Source organism: Meleagris gallopavo, chromosome 13 (assembly GCF_905368555.1).
Source record: "Meleagris gallopavo chromosome 13, MGAL_WU_HG_1.1, whole genome shotgun sequence".
NCBI classification, from domain to species: Eukaryota; Metazoa; Chordata; class Aves; order Galliformes; family Phasianidae; genus Meleagris; species Meleagris gallopavo.
The window spans coordinates 16,249,643-16,264,872 of NC_139416.1; the positions used below are offsets into that span (position 1 = coordinate 16,249,643).

Consider the following 15,230-nt stretch of genomic DNA (forward strand, 5'->3'; position numbering starts at 1 on the left):
GAGCCGAGCCGAGCCGAGCGGAGCCGAGCCGAGCCGAGCGGAGCCGAGCCCGCTGCCGCCACCGGCCCGCCCCCGCCGCGCCGCCACTGCCAATGGCCCGCGCTGAGCCGGCCCTCGCCCGCCCCTCCTGGGGCCCGGGGGTGATGCAAGAGCCGGGGGGGGATGCGGGGCGGGCGGAGGGCAGGGGGGCTCGGGCCCGCCGCGGTGATGCGCGGAGCGGCCGCCGGTGTCCGCGTAGCCCCTGCGGGAGGGAGGAGGAGGAGGAGGAGGCGGAGGAGGAAGGAAGGAGGAGCGCCGCGCAAGATGGAGCAGCGGCGGGGCCCCGAGCCGGGCCGGGCGCACGGCAGGTAGCCGAGCGGGAGGCACGGAGAGGCGCGGTGCGCAGGTAGGAGAGGGGCTGCCCGCCCGTGCCGGGGGATGCCGGCGGTACCGCCGCGCTGTGCGGGATGCCGCAGCCGCCCCGGCGCGCTCCGGACCGCTCGGCACCGCGGTGAATGGGAGCCGGGCTCTGCCCGCTGCCGGCCGCGCGGGGGGACGGGGCCGCAGCGCTTCAGGTGCGGGCGGCGGGGCGGCTGCGAGCGGCTCGGCCCCATTCGGATGCGGAGATCTCCCCCTGCCGGGCTCCGCTTCCAGTGCTGGAAATAAACCCGTGCGTCAGTCCGCTAAAGAGAGACAGCGATTTTGAGGCGCAGTGGTGACTGACTGCACTGTGCGCGCACAGACGGGTCCCTGGCGCAGCGCTCCTCAGCTTGGAATAGATCGCACCAGATGTTGTGGACCAGAGTCTTAAAAACCACTCCTTGCACATCTCAGTGAGAATCCACCAAACCCTGGACGCTGGATTTTGCAATTTTAATAATAAAAGAAACTATTCCATGATAAAAGCATCCCATCTCTTTCAAATTGATTACAATTTTTTTTACTGTTTTGGGGGATGTCGATTATTTTTCTATTCGACGTATTGTCTGTATAGCCTAAATGGAAAGCCTGAACCGTTAAGAAACCTCATTGCCACTCAGCATTTCCAGAGACCTCAGGGAAGATCACCTGTGTTTACTGTGGGATACATCACTGAATGCCATACAGTGTGAAGCTCCAATCCTGCCAGCAGTTTCCTCTATGCTCTGGAATGACGTGAGCTTTGCTGTGGAGTCAGGGCCCCAAATGTGAGCTTATTGCTGCAGTGCATTGCTGTGATGAAGGTGATGTCATTGGGAACAGAGGAATCTTTGGGAAGGCAGCACAGGTGTAGCACACAGCATATGGGTGCATGGCACTCCATACTGTAGGCTCTGGATGATGCTATAACCACACGTTAATAGGTCTGAATTTCTATTGATTTCCTTTTGGAACACATTTTCTATATATATATTTTAAAGCCTTTATGCTGACCATGAGCTGCTTGTAAAAAATGTGCTTTTTTCTTAGTCTGCATTCATCATCCATTGGCACTACTGCTATTTATACACGTTCCAGCTGGCTGTCCTTGTCTCTTCCTCAGCTCCCTGTGTTTCCTGGGGGAACAGTGGGTGACCAAAATGGCATTTCCCACAGAAGGAGAAAAGCTCCATCTCTATCAGCTCTGCTATGACCCAGGAGCTGGAATGTTCCAATTGCATTCATTGGGTTGTATTCAACCCCTCGTATTCAATGCTTCCTCTTAGGACCGACCCCTTCTTTGCCTTTAACACATTTTCATGGATTTTTTTTTCTTCCTTTTAACGCACGGAGGGGAAAACACCCGCATTTCTGGCTTCAGCGAGCCCTGATACAGGAGTTTGGAGACTTCCACCTTCTGCACATGGCTCTTTTCCTGCTGGGCAGGAAGCCGTTGGTTGGACTGGCTATCTTAGCGGTCGTTTCCAACCCTAATGATGCGGCCGCACGGCGCCGGCACTGCGAACATCCGCGTGCCCGGCTCACAGCCGTAACACCCAGCCGCGCGTCCCGTGCGCCCGGCAGCACCGCCGGCATCCCGCAACGCCGGCACCGGAGCGGCGCTGACGTCTCCGCGGCCGGGATGGATCCCGCCCCTGCAGCACCCCGCCGCCATTTGCTCGCAGCGCGGTCTCCCCGCCCGCTCCGGGGTTGGAGCAGCCGAAGCTCTGCCTCCTGCCCGTCCCACTCCCGGCCCCGGCCCCGGCCTGCCCGGAGCGCCCAGCACAGCGTCCAGCGCCCAGCACGGCGTCCGCGTTCGCTGGGCGAGCCATGGCCGCGCGGGGCGGCTGCGCGGCGGCCGGCCGAGCGGGTTTTCCCCGCGGGAGCGCCGAGCTCTGGTAATTACCCCCTTCCTCCTCCCCTTCCCCTCGGCCCGACGAGCCGAGCTGCCCCCGCTGCTCCCCTCCTCTCTGCGGGCTGTGGGAGCGGGGAGGCGCGGCCGCTCCTCCCTGGAGCTCGTCTTGCCGTCGGGTCCTTCGCGGTTCCTCGGGTCGGGGTCGGCGCTGCTGGGGCTGCTCCACCTGTGGGCGTCGGGGTCCGGAGCCTGGCCGCGTTCCCAAGGAAGGAGCGGTCCTTACCCCGGGCAGCCGTAGCGGGGACGGGCAGTGCGGGTAAGCGCTGTGTCATCAGGATTTCGTGCACCGCTCTTCGGTTGTGCCCCATGGCGCCCAACTTGTTGACACGATGAGCGATGACGGAGAAAGGAAAAAACATCCGCTGCAAATGGATGATATCGGTGTGTAACGTTGTTGTGGCGCTTTGAGGTGCACTGCTGACCACTTCTTTCTGCCTTTGTTCCAGAAGCTCCGCGGCTCAGCCCGCCATGGAGGGCACCAGGCAGACCAGGATTTGCCGCCCGCACAAAATCAGCGAGTCCTCAAAGGTTGGTTTGTGTTCTCTGCTGCGTGCCAGTAAGTGAGGGGATCTCCTTTCCATGCACTGCTTGGATGGAAAGTGAATATTCTGAGCTTTCAGAAGGACGTGTGAGAGCAGCGGTGTGCCTGCACACAAGTCTTTGGTTTCAGAAGCAAGTTGCTCTCTAATGTTGTTTTTTTTTTTTTTAAAGAAAAAAAGCAGCAGCAGCAAATGAAGATCTGCTCATCGTGACTCATAACTTAAAAAAGAAACCCACACCATCACAGCAGTGTTTGCTCTGCACCAAAGCTTCACTCATTAAATGAGATTTATTTTGGGAATTTTACGTATTGATCCATCTCACAAAATCAAAGCTAGGCGCAAAGCTAGGATTACTTTTCAGATGTCACCTTTGTTTTGTAGAAGATGAGAGCCTTGATCCCACAGGCAGCTGTTCTGCTGAACTTAGGTGTGCAAAGGTAATTTTTTTTGTATGAGATCTCTGTCTGAAATAATCCATTGGTCCCCAGTTGGGAATCTGCAGAAGGCCCTTTCAGGTGAGCTGAAGATGATGACCTCAGCTTTGTAAGCTGTTAACATCCGCATTAATTACTGCGTTCACTTTGTTTCATACCAGTGACACTTGGTTCTGGTGTGAGCACTGGGTTACAGGTGCTGCAGGCAATGAACCTTTCACTGCCAACAGCTGCTACAATTTTCAGTGCCCAGATCTGTGTTATCAAATTGGAATGAGACAGATCTCATGTCCTTCTGCATCTCTAAGGAGTCCTGGTGCTGCTTTAACAGTCTGGAGGAAGTTAATTAGATCTTTGAATCTGAAACCAATTAGGTCTTTGAATCCAAAAAGTTAACATTCTAAAAGCTATAATAACAGAAGATAAGAGATAAACAGAACAGATCTTTAAAAGCATCCCTAGCAATGTCATCTTTCTCCTGAGTGCTGGACCTGCCTGCCATTTTTGTGGTTTATTCTGAATGTACCTATAGTTCATCTTATTAAAAATCAATTAACTTGACAGCATTGTTTTGTTTTCTTGCTTAGACAGCAGCTGTCACTCTGTTAAACTTGGCATTATGGATGATGCTGAAGCTGTCCTAGGGGGTATAAATAGCTTGAGAAGGCTGCTTGTATTTATCATAAAATTTGTCTCGCTTTAGAAAAGTGCAGCTATCAGCTTTTGTCATTTGCTCACTGTACGAATGGAAGTGTGAAGTAGCTGCAATATGGTAATATATTCTGAGTCCCTCCAGAGCCACACATAATTTTATGTTTGGTTTCTGAAGTGGCAGCAGCTCCACACAGCAACACGGATTTGAGCAGTACAAGTTGTGATGTGTGTTTGTGGTCAGGATTATGCTGCTGACTGTGCAGCTGGTTAAGTCAATAAGAATCTCTGGCAACTCTTGCAGCCTGGTGTAATCTTGTTATGCACAATGGTGCTATTAGGGAATATTAGAGAAATGATCAGCCACTTACAAAGACTTATAAAGACATACAAATATGTTTTGGGTTTAATCCGATAGCTTTACCCTGTGAGTCAGACTCAGAACAGGGTGATGTTTATTGTCTCTTGTCCTCTGTCCTTCGCCATAACTGCTGCAAATGTGTGGTCTGTCCTTTACTGCTTCCATTCTTCTTCCCATCTCCTCTACTCTCTGAACTCTGCTTGGGCATCTTCATTTCTCAAGCTAAGAAACATGAAGATAAAACTTTCTAAAGCCTAAAACCTGTATATTTTTTTCTGGTGCAGCTCTCGGGCAGTGTTACTGTTCCCTCAAAGTTACCATCTTAAGTTCAGAGAATATAATGAGGCAGAGTATGAGAAAACTGAAGAGTTTAGGCCCAGAAAACTTAGAGTTACTGAAGCCTCATCACTTGGGTTGGTTTAACTCTGTGTATTTGTGTGTAGAAGTTACTCCAACAGAAGCTTTGTGGGAGCTTAGACACCATTATTTAGACAAGAGCATAAACAAAACCCAAGGGAAACCACTTGGCTGTCACTCTAAGACATCTGATAAAACTTCCTTGTAGTCGAAGTCTAAATAGAGAAGCAGACAAAGGTCTGGGAGTACTGCACTTCCCTCTGCCCCTGAGTGTCAACAATCACAGTGTGATTACTGAGAAACTCTCAAGTTTTGACGTTTGGTGGGGATGTGAAAAGCAAATTCTTATGTAAAAGTTAAATACTCTGGGTTGGTTCGTTTGGATCAGCTTTGAGGTGAGAAAGTTGAAGCTCTCAGGGAACAGTCATGTCCTTTGCAGGTTCTTGCTGGGGCTGCCAGGTCTATGTGGAGGGCTATTCTATACATTCAGGACCTAAATTTGAAATTAAATGACCAGGGTCAGTTTTGCTACAGATGCCTGCTTTTGTGTATGTCATGTTAGGGAAGCAAGCTTGCTGTTTAGCTTGGAAATGCTACTGCATGGCTAAACATTCTCTATTGCAACACATTTGGTTATTAATTTGGCAGCCTGCCTGCTGCTGTACCACAACTGCTAAAAGGCAGATGTGGGAGGTCAGGCTCCCAAAATTGGCATTAGCTTTGGACAATTGGCTGCCGTCGCGTCTGGACAGTGGTGAGCTATGCGTATTAATCCTGGTTATCTTGTAATTTGGTAATCATACTTCTATACATACACAGGCTGAGTATCTAGAGTAAGGTTTGAGCACATGGGAAAGAACTTGGCCCTAGGACTTGAACTTTTCTCATCCAGGTGGGTAGAGAAGTTGTTCCATTGCAATTTAACCGACCCATTAATGGCTTAACCTGATGGAAATAATCATGTGATTTCTGCTTAGGAACCAGGGAATGCCAAGGATATTTAGGATTTCCAGAACAGAAAGTGAGAATTCGTAGCCTAGGAAAGGAAAGGCTGAATGCCTGGGCAGCTTGAAGAGACCTCAGTCCATGTGTGACCACTTCCAATGTAGATAAAGGCTGAGGCACCTTTTCAAGGTGTCATTTCTATGAATGCAGGCTGAAGAACTGGGCAAGATCCAGCCTTACAGCCAGTGCTGTTTAGAACTCATGTAGGTACAATGTAAAGACGTGCTTCCTTTCTACCTCCTTTCATTTATTTTACATGTTCTGACAGGCTCCACAACTGCCTGTTTTGGATTTGGTAATTAAAGTTGTGAATTTGCTTTTAACTTAACCTGGCTTTTATTAAGAGAGATCATAAGGTAACTGACTGTACCATAAGGCATTCCACTCCTTCAGAAGGAAGAGCCCCAAAGTGGTAGCACATGGTACACAGGACTAGCTCTTTCTGTAGGTGTTAGGCATGACATTCAAGGGGTGACAAAATAACTCTATTTTGGTTCTTCTTAAGACTGGTGAGCATGTGAGAAGGAAGGGAACGCTGGTTGCCTCCAAAGCTCTGTGGCAGGTACAGAGCAGTGGGAAGAATGCCTGGGGGCAGAACATTCCCAGAAGGGCACTTAACAGACATATTCTGAAGGCATTTTCCACTTTCTTTAAAAGAGAAATATTTAGCCTTGTTCATTACAACAAAAACTACCTGGCTTCTGGAAGGCATGTAATAGTCTTATGGGAATAAGTTATCCATGTGTGCATCTTTGCACATAAATAAACAGCAATTCAAAAATGCAGTGTGTGTGTCTGGAATAATATGGAAAGAGAGGAATTTTACCCTAACGAGCTTCCCAGTGCACAGTCCTGAAAAGGTTTGGGAGGGGTAGCTGTCAAGCCAGCACTAACCCAAACAATACATGGGTTGAATGAAAATTTGGCATGCTGCTGTATGTCTGTCTTCTTTAGCCAGTAGCTTGGTTGTGAAGAGCTCTGTAAGAAGTCATTTGAGGGACAGGAAAGAAAGGAAATGTCAGCAACGTATCTCGAAGACAATGAGTGGAAGAGTTTCAGAAAACTGTGCCTGTGTAAATCATCGGGGAGGGTGTTCGGATGCAGCACTGTGGAGGAAGTAGGAGTGAATTGTAACTAAAATGGATAGCAGGAAGTGGGAAAGCCTGCATAGGCCATTCCAAGTGAGGTGAGGCACGTGGGCTTAGCGTGTGCTGTGTGCCAACAGTTTCAAATCAGAATTTGCTATAAATGTACAACAGAAGTAACTTTTTCTTATGTGTGAATACATCTAATGGGAAAATGCTTTATGAATGCTGAAATTCTTCTTGATGGGGACAACACACCTGATACTATGTGTAGTTTTTTTTTTTCATTCCAGGTGTACAGATGGGATGACCACTCTAGTCTGGTTCTTCAGAGTCTGAATGAACAGAGGCACCGAGGCCTCTTCTGTGATATTGTCCTTGTTGTGGATGAGCAGAGAGTCCCTGCCCATCGGAACCTCCTGGCTGTTTGCAGCGACTACTTCAACTCTATGTTCACCATTGGTATGAGAGAAGCTCATCAAAAGGAAGTTGAACTTTTTGGAGCCTCTTACATCGGTCTCAAGGCTGTGGTGGACTTTCTTTACGGAAGTGAGCTGTCCTTGGATGGAGGCAATATTGATTACGTGCTCGAAACAGCTCACCTGCTGCAGATCTGGAAGGTTGTGGACTTCTGTTGTGAGTATCTTGAGAATGAAGTCAGCGAGGAGAACTATTTGTACCTGCAAGAGCTAGCCTCTATCTACAACCTGAAGCGCCTTGACTCCTACATTGATTCTTTCATCCTGCAGAACTTTGGCACGCTGTCTTTCACTCCAGACTTCCTGCAGAACGTTTCCTTGCAGAAGTTGTGCCAGTATCTGGACAGCAGCAATGTGCAGCAGGAGTGTGAGCATGATTTGCTGCAGGCTGCCTTGCAGTGGCTTACCCAGTACCCAGAAAGGGAGAACGAGGCTTACCAGGTTCTGGATAACATTCACTTTCCCTTGATACCTAAAAGCGATCTCCTCCATCGAGTCAAGCCTGCTGTGTGCTCTCTTCTTCCCAAAGAAGCAAACTGTGAGGGCTTCATAGAAGAAGCAGTAAACTACCATAACAACGTCACTGCTCAGCCAGTGCTGCAAAACAAGCGGACAGCTCTGCGAACCTGTGAGGAAAGGCTCCTCTTTGTTGGGGGGGAGGTTTCCGAACGGTGCCTAGAACTGAGTGATGATACTTGTTTCTTGGATGTCAGAAAGGGGCAGTGGGTAGCAGAGACCCCTCTCCCAGCCAGACGAAGTCACCACTGTGTTGCAGTGCTGGGAGGCTTCATCTTCATAGCCGGAGGCAGCTTTTCAAGAGACAACGGAGGGGATGCGGCTTCAAATCTCCTATATAGGTATGATCCCCGCTGTAACCAGTGGATAAAGGTGAGGCTTAAGCTGTATTATTTCTCTGTATGAAGTTCTTAATGTTCAGAGTGTTTTCATCTTTTTGGTGGAAGGAAAGGACATGTTAAAATAGCTAATGTGCCAACACTTGGAAATGGAAAAAAAAAGAGTTATTTTAGTGAAATCTTTGGTGGGAATGTTTAAATTCTGCCCTGAACTCTTTAGCTGCATGCATATCTACAACTTCACTTGAGATCTGGATATCTAAGCAGTAGAATTCCTGGTCAATATCCACCTGCAACTCTTTAGGTAACCTTTGGGAACAATGCTAAAATAGACTTAGAGGTGATTGCACAGCTCATCTATTCTGAGCAGTAGCACATACAACTAAACAAGAGATGGGTCCAATGCAAAGGGAAAACATCTCTGATATTTGCCAAATGTGCTGCTTTAGAATTGACTTATTCACTTACAGACCTGCCATAAAACCCTGAAACCAGTGCAGTATCTGTAAAACATTATATTGTTCCTACGTTTTGAAGCAGTCATCCCGTGAGGTTCAGTTGGGTTTTTTTGAGTGCTTCCAATGTACACTACTTGTAGAGCTTGGGCAGGTCATGCATGTAAAACTGAAATATTTAGAGAGTGAGCTCAGGTGCCTCCTGTTGTCTCCTATTTTGTAAAGAAGTGCAATGTAACGTGCTGCTGCAGGAAGAACCACAAGTGTTTTATGAATATAATGGATAAAAAATAGCAGCTTCTCAAATAAAAGGGAAGAAGCAATTATCCTCAGGCAGGAATGTACCTTGTCAGCTTGCTTACCAGGTGTTTGAAGATGTCAACATGTTATTTCTTGGCAGGTTGCCTCCATGAGACAACGTCGTGTGGATTTCTACCTGGGAGCTATAACTGACATGCTGGTAGCTGTTGGTGGCAGGAATGAAAATGGGGCTCTTTCTTCAGTGGAGACCTATAGTCCTCAGAAGGATTCATGGTCCTATATAGCAGGCTTGCCAAGGTAACAGAGATATTTGGAAAGCTGTCCTGTGTTTGAAGAATAGAGGGAGCTTACATGATTTGACATGATGAATGGCTATCCTTAGAAGGGAAGCAAGGGGCAATATGAGCAGCATCTTATTGCAAGTAACAAACTATCAGCATGTGTTATTTGAGCAACCATCTCTTCCAGGCAATGTGTGCTTTCAAATTCTGTCCTGCAGAACATCTGAAGGACAGAAGAGATCTTGTAATTTTGCTCTAATGTTCTTGAAACGTTTTTCCCAAGGTCTCTTGGAGTTGAGTTTGATTCAGAGGCACTGATTAGATGTTGACTGAAGCCTTTTATAGTTTAAATAAACTTACTGTGGCCTTACTTTGTCACTTTGGAGTGGTGGTTGTCCTGTAAGATGTTTCCCTCTGGCTGCTTAGATTGGCTGTTGCAAATGAACCACATCTACCTATATTTCAAATACCAGATAACTCTGGCAGATGTGATCCCCCCCCATGTGTGCAGAGTTACAAACTTAGCTGTTTTGCTTTTGGAAGGCTTTAGTACTGCAACTCTTATTGTAAGTAACACCAGTTCAGGATATTGAATCAATGTTTGTGTGATATGATAGTGTTTCATTTGCAAACAGCTATTCAGGTTTCGTAGTATTTCAGTCATCAAAGTTATAAGGGTGTTGGCTGTATGGATGGTATTTTTGTGATGTCTGCAACCTGCAGTACTTGCTTTCAAATGATTCTAAGTGATTCTAAGAATTTAGAATTCATTTTTTCCCTTATTCCCTTTGTTGCAGAGCCATTGGCAGCCACTGGAGGCACAGAAGCCTGCTGCCCAGTTCTGTTTTGGGCAGGTGCTGCAAAGCAAGTCTGATCCAAGCTAACAGCTGGGTCTGAGTGCTTTTAGGAAGCAGGATGCTTTTTCTGTTTCCTTCTGCTCACATAGGCAGATCTAGCAGTTGAGGCTAAACGCCACAGCCTTTCCTGAGAGGCTTCACATGAGAAAAGCCTTCTGGTAATTGGGATGATCTGTGAGATCGCAGTAACATCTCATAGAAATTGTAGCACAGCTTTTTTTGTAACATTTTCAATGAAATGTGGACGTGACCTGAATGCATTTTATGTTGCTGGAAAAACACTTATTTTGGAACAGACGTTGGTATGTTTTTCCCAGCATTTAGATGGTCTCAGGGAAGCTTGCATGGCTGGTTTAAGGCAAGCAGGCTGTAAGCTGTCTGAAAAGAGGCAGTTTTGTCTACGTGTTCCTATCAGTACCTCTGTGTTGGCTTTGAGAATTTTGCAGCTGCAGCATTTAAAAGTGAACTTTGGTTTGGGGAAGTTTTTTTGTTTTATATTTTTTGTTTTTTTTTATTAGATTGCCTAAGCAAAAGTTCCCCTCATGGGAGAGATCCCACTTATGTTGACTTAGCTGGTTGATAAACTGCAGGGTTAGGCTGCAGTACTGCAAATATTTTAAGTTATTGCTGCATCCCAAAGAAGTTCTGTGTTTTCTCCTGCCTGCTCTGTCCTGTTCTTTCCTGTTCTGCAGGTTGCAGAAAGGAAAGTCAGTATAGAGGTGAGCAACACAAAGATGCATTTCTTAATGGAGGGACAAAAATATTGCCGGAGATCGAGGAGAGGTGTGACTGGCAGTAGTGGAGGGCTGCAGGAAGGGTTCTGGGCAGTCCTTTGCTGATGTGCTTCAGATGTGTTTGCTGACAGCACTGGAGGGATGAGAGACCTCTCTCCGCACAGCCTTTTGTTTCCTGTGTTCTTCTGTCGTCTTCTCTTTGAAGAAGAGGTTTTTGTCCTCTTAGGCACATGGCCAGCAGAAGCAGGCACCCTGCCCACGGCTCTGGTGTTGTCTCTGTCTGCTCTCAGAAGAGGAATTGTCTTCCAGGCAGTTGCTGAAGTGTTAAATCATTCTAGGGTATTGGCTTACATAGTTCACTTTGAGCTGTGTGACGTTGGACTCTCATAAGATATAATATTTGTCAAAGATTCTACTCTGAACAAACATAAAATGTAGGGGTTTTGTTTGTTTGTCTTTGATTATTTTTTTCTTCTTGGAAGGGTTATAGCTTGCCATGGCAGAGGTTGCATCCTTGGTACACAGGTCTCCATTTCCAAGTTGTACATCCATGTTACTGTGTGCAGGAACTGCATTGCTTCTCTAAGGAAGACCTTTTCAGACTCTTTTTTTCTTCATATTCCTCCCCACCCCTTTCCCATCCCAACATGGTCAAAAGAACACGCTGTTTTCCCTAACCACATCCTTGGAAGGAGCGAAGTTGCTTTGACTGAAGTAATGCTGTCTTCTGGAGAAGAAAGCACAGCATCTTGAGGCAGATGCTTGACATAGAAAACATTAGCCACGCTAAATGATGGATCTTGTCCAAGTCTGTGGACAAGTGACAAGTGAGACCTCAGTCTGTTTCAGTTGGATGCTGCCTGAATCTCATTAGGGTCCTGGGCTTTCCCATTCGTAGGAGAGGTCCTCTATTTTTTTTATGCACTTTCTCAAGCTCTTTGGAAGCAGTTGCTGACATAGTTTCTAGCCCATGAGGGAACAGCAGTGACTGACGAGTTTGGCAGAGCAGAGGTTTGTGCAACGTGTTCTCATTTTGAGTAGACTTTGAAAAAGTCTGCTGTAGACATCAGTGTAATTAATTGAGTGGCTCCAGGTTAAACTTTGGCAGAACAACTGAAAGCAGTTGTGTGAGGAAATGTGTTGGAACAGGTTAATAAATGATGGTGTCTGTTCTACTAGTTGTGTCGTGAATAATCTTGCATGGTTGCAACAGGTGGACATCAAGATTCCGAGCAACCGCAGCTCGCCAGGGCTTTGCTTGGAGTAGGGGATTCCCAAAGCTGTATCAACTTAGGCCAAGTGCGTGGGGTTTCTTCTGCCTAAGAACATAAATTGTAGATAGTGCTCACCAAATGGTGTTACAGTGACAGAAGCTGTAATTTTTGCAGCATTATGTCTGGGAAAGATTCAAAATTGGCAGTTGGCTCTAATAGATGTTCTGAATTGAAACTTCTTTCTCCTTAATGCCTTTATCTTTTTTCTGGCCACTCTTATAGATGGTGCTGCCAAAACACTCACTGCTTTCTGTCAGAGGATGTCTGGACCCATGGTATTGAAGTGTCCTGTTCTGCTGCACGCTTAGAAATACTGCTGTTGAAACCACATGGCTTTTAGAAAGGATTCTTATTGATTGTTTTCAGTTTGTGCATTAGGTTTCATGCAGTTTCTATTAATGTAAAGCTGTGTATGTACAACTTTGAACGATCTTTTCATATGTCAGGCTAAGTGAAACAGCTCTAAGCTATTTCAACAGGTAATTTCTCTGTACTGGAAAACAACAAGTTGATGGCCAATTTTATGCTTCAGATATGATAGCCTTTTTCAAATTACTCTTGTAGCTACTGCAGTTCATGCACTTGAGAGTGGAGTGCCTGTTTCTTATTTGCATAGAATTCCTCTTTCTTGGTACTGTAGGAAAACATTTATCCCACTTCTCTAAATATCACTGAGTATTTTCTTAACTTATGGTTTTCTATTTTTTTCCCAAATGTTGTCCATCCTTACTTCCTAGATAGATTACCTTTTAAGACCCATCCCTGTGTATATAGAGAAACATCTGCAGCAACCTGATTCTATGCCACTGGAGGCTTATGCTGCCAGTTCTTGTCCCTAAGAGACCACACACAAGGTAGAGATGCATCTAATCTACATTACACCTGCCACAGCATTTCTGGCAGGTGCAAAAGTGGGAATGTGTGTGCGCAGGGCATTTCGTGTCAAATAGATCTACCAAGCATGAGTGCTATTCTTCCAGAGTTGTGCAGATTGTGAGTTGTGGCATTTTTGAGTTGTCTTTTTGCATAACACCTTAGTCCTGTCCTTTTTTTCTGGGTAGCAAAGAGGCAGTACCATTCTGAAGGTGATCAGCCCTTGCTAGCTGCAGCATCTATCCTGGCCACTCAGCATTCTTAGGTCAAGTATGTCAACGATTGTTCTGTTTCTTCAAGTAGGAGCTTACTAATATGTCTGATTCAGACACTGGTCAGGGATCAGAAGCTTTGGTAGACATATAGAATAATTGAGCATCTTGTAGCTTTTCTCCAAAGTATCATACTTTCAGGGTAAATGTGGGTTTTCTTTCTATTCCACCTATTCTCCTGGCATATCAGCACTTGGCATTTATATGTGGAAGAAGTTTGTGTAGCTGAGACAAACTCTTAAATTACAAAATAAAAACACCTTCAGGTTCTATCCACATTGAATTTTAAGCGTGTTGAGGCACAGTTCAAAAGCATTCCTGGCTAAAGTAATGCTAGCATAGGTTTGTCTGCCGTAGAGGTTGAGTTGTTGAGACCATGACTACAAAGCATGGTAGCAGAGGCTCATGAGTGCAGGGTGAAGTATATATATTGTTCTGCAGCCTTGTGACTATTAAATTGCTTGGGCTCTTCTTATCAATGCATCTTCTAGTTTGCCACGGCTGGTCCTGCAGCTACTTCTTTTGGAAAGAAAAGAGGGGAAAAAGGCATGTGCAGGAAGGCTATGTTCAAGGAAGCCAAGACTGTCCCTCACTTAGCATTCCTCTTCTAAGAGCTCAAAAGGGTTTGGTTAGAAATATCTGAGTGCGAAGTTAAGAAAAGCCTCAAGAATTGATTTTGTAGCAGCTTTATTACAGCTGATCAAAGAGGTTTTCTCTGTGCCCTGTGGAAACAGCATGTATGAAGTTGGTTTCTATCGTCTTGTTTCGTCTTACTTAGAAGGTGGTCTGTGATTGATTGAAGCTCGTTGTCTTGTCTTGGGGCAACCAAAGAAGTTGTCTCCTGTTTAGCAGAAGTGGTAGAGCAGCAGGTAGATAGCTCATGTATCATGCTCATAAATAAAAGGAGTTCTTCTGTCTTTAGTTACTGATTTCTTCAATACTGGTTCTTGTTGAATGCTTGTGCATTTTGCTAAAATCCTTAAGTACTAATGTTTCTGTTTGCCTGTCCTAGGTTTACTTATGGCCATGCTGGAACAGTCTACAAGGAATTTGTGTACATTTCAGGTGGCCACGATTACCAAATTGGCCCGTACAGAAAAAACCTGCTGTGTTACGATTACCGCACAGATGTCTGGGAGGAGAAGAGACCAATGATCACTGCCAGGGGGTGGCACAGCATGTGCACCTTACAGGACAATATCTATTCTATTGGTGGCAGCGATGACAACATAGAAACCATGGCTCGTTTTGACATTCTGAGCGTGGAGTCGTACAGCCCTCAATGTAACCAGTGGACCAGAGTTGCTCCTCTGCTGCAAGCTAACAGTGAGTCAGGGGTGGCTGTCTGGGAAGGCAAAATTTATATCCTTGGAGGCTACAGCTGGGAAGAAACAGTCTTTTCCAAAACAGTCCAAGTTTATGATAAGGAGAAAAATAAGTGGTACAAAGGAACTGATCTACCCAAAGCGATTGCTGGTGTGTCTGCATGCGTCTGTGCATTGAAACCCAAAACAGAGGACAAAAAGAAAAAGACAAAAACAAAAAAACATCAAGATCGAGGAAGATGACTGCTTTTGGATAACCACCCTTTAATGGTGGATTCCCAAAGACCCTTGTATTTATCATTTCTTTCTAACCTTGATTCTTTATTTTTCTTTTTAAATAGGGGGAAAAGGTATCTTCTGAAGCCTCACAAACGTACAGTTGAGTGGTTTTTGGATTAAGCTCACATTTAAGGTAAAAAAAAAAAAAAAAAAAAAAACCCAAAAATCTCTCCTACTCTGTAAGGGGTGATATGGCAAGAGAGGTTATGCTAATCTCCTGAATGTTGAGGATTAATTTTTGTCACCTGTGGTTTTTGGCATTTTCACACATATTCTATTATGCTGACATTTTAAAAATAAGGTTGAGTTTTTGGCTGGGATTATAATGACAAAAGTGAGAGGCAGAGTAGAAAGTGATGAGTTTGAAGTTACAGAGCAATTCAAAAGAGCTCAGAAGCTACTGCTAAGAAGAAAATGAAATGGGTCTTCAATGTTGTAAATCTTGGTTTTTTTATTATTTCTTTCTGTAACATTAGATTTCATTTACAGTACATTTTTGAGTTTTAAGTATCAGATTTCTGGAACACTTGAGCATTCAAAGAAAGTATTTCTTTAGGT

At 45.6% G+C, this 15,230-nt stretch overlaps 1 protein-coding gene across 5 annotated transcripts; it reads left to right on the top strand.

The window, feature by feature from the left end:
* Positions 1–92: 92 nt before the first annotated feature.
* Positions 93–14,838, top strand: KLHL36 (kelch like family member 36). Of its 5 annotated transcripts, none has more exons than XM_085235350.1 (5): positions 93–385; positions 2,740–2,821; positions 7,022–8,095; positions 8,917–9,074; positions 14,081–14,838. In XM_085235350.1, exons 1-5 carry the CDS (start codon positions 93–95, stop codon positions 14,634–14,636), a joined length of 2,163 nt encoding a protein of 720 aa, XP_085091476.1. In that variant the 3' UTR covers positions 14,637–14,838. The 5 variants fall into 5 exon arrangements, with proteins under 5 accessions (XP_085091476.1, XP_085091474.1, XP_085091475.1 ...); XM_085235348.1 differs by lacking the exon at positions 93–385 and adding an exon at positions 682–2,276 and having other exon boundaries at positions 2,740–2,849; XM_085235349.1 differs by lacking the exon at positions 93–385 and adding an exon at positions 682–2,276 and having other exon boundaries at positions 2,743–2,849.
* The last annotated feature ends 392 nt before the right edge of the window (positions 14,839–15,230 follow it).

What these genes read in the sequence shown, in the direction of transcription:
- KLHL36 (XM_085235348.1), top strand. Translation starts at nt 1,802, where the DNA reads ATGGCTCTTTTCCTGCTGGGCAGGAAGCCGTTGGTTGGACTGGCTATC. An exon ending in GTGTTCTCTGCTGCGTGCCA is followed by an intron (nt 2,850 to 7,021) that starts GTAAGTGAGGGG and finishes TTTTCATTCCAG; the next exon opens with GTGTACAGATGGGATGACCA. An exon ending in GCTGTAACCAGTGGATAAAG is followed by an intron (nt 8,096 to 8,916) that starts GTGAGGCTTAAG and finishes ATTTCTTGGCAG; the next exon opens with GTTGCCTCCATGAGACAACG.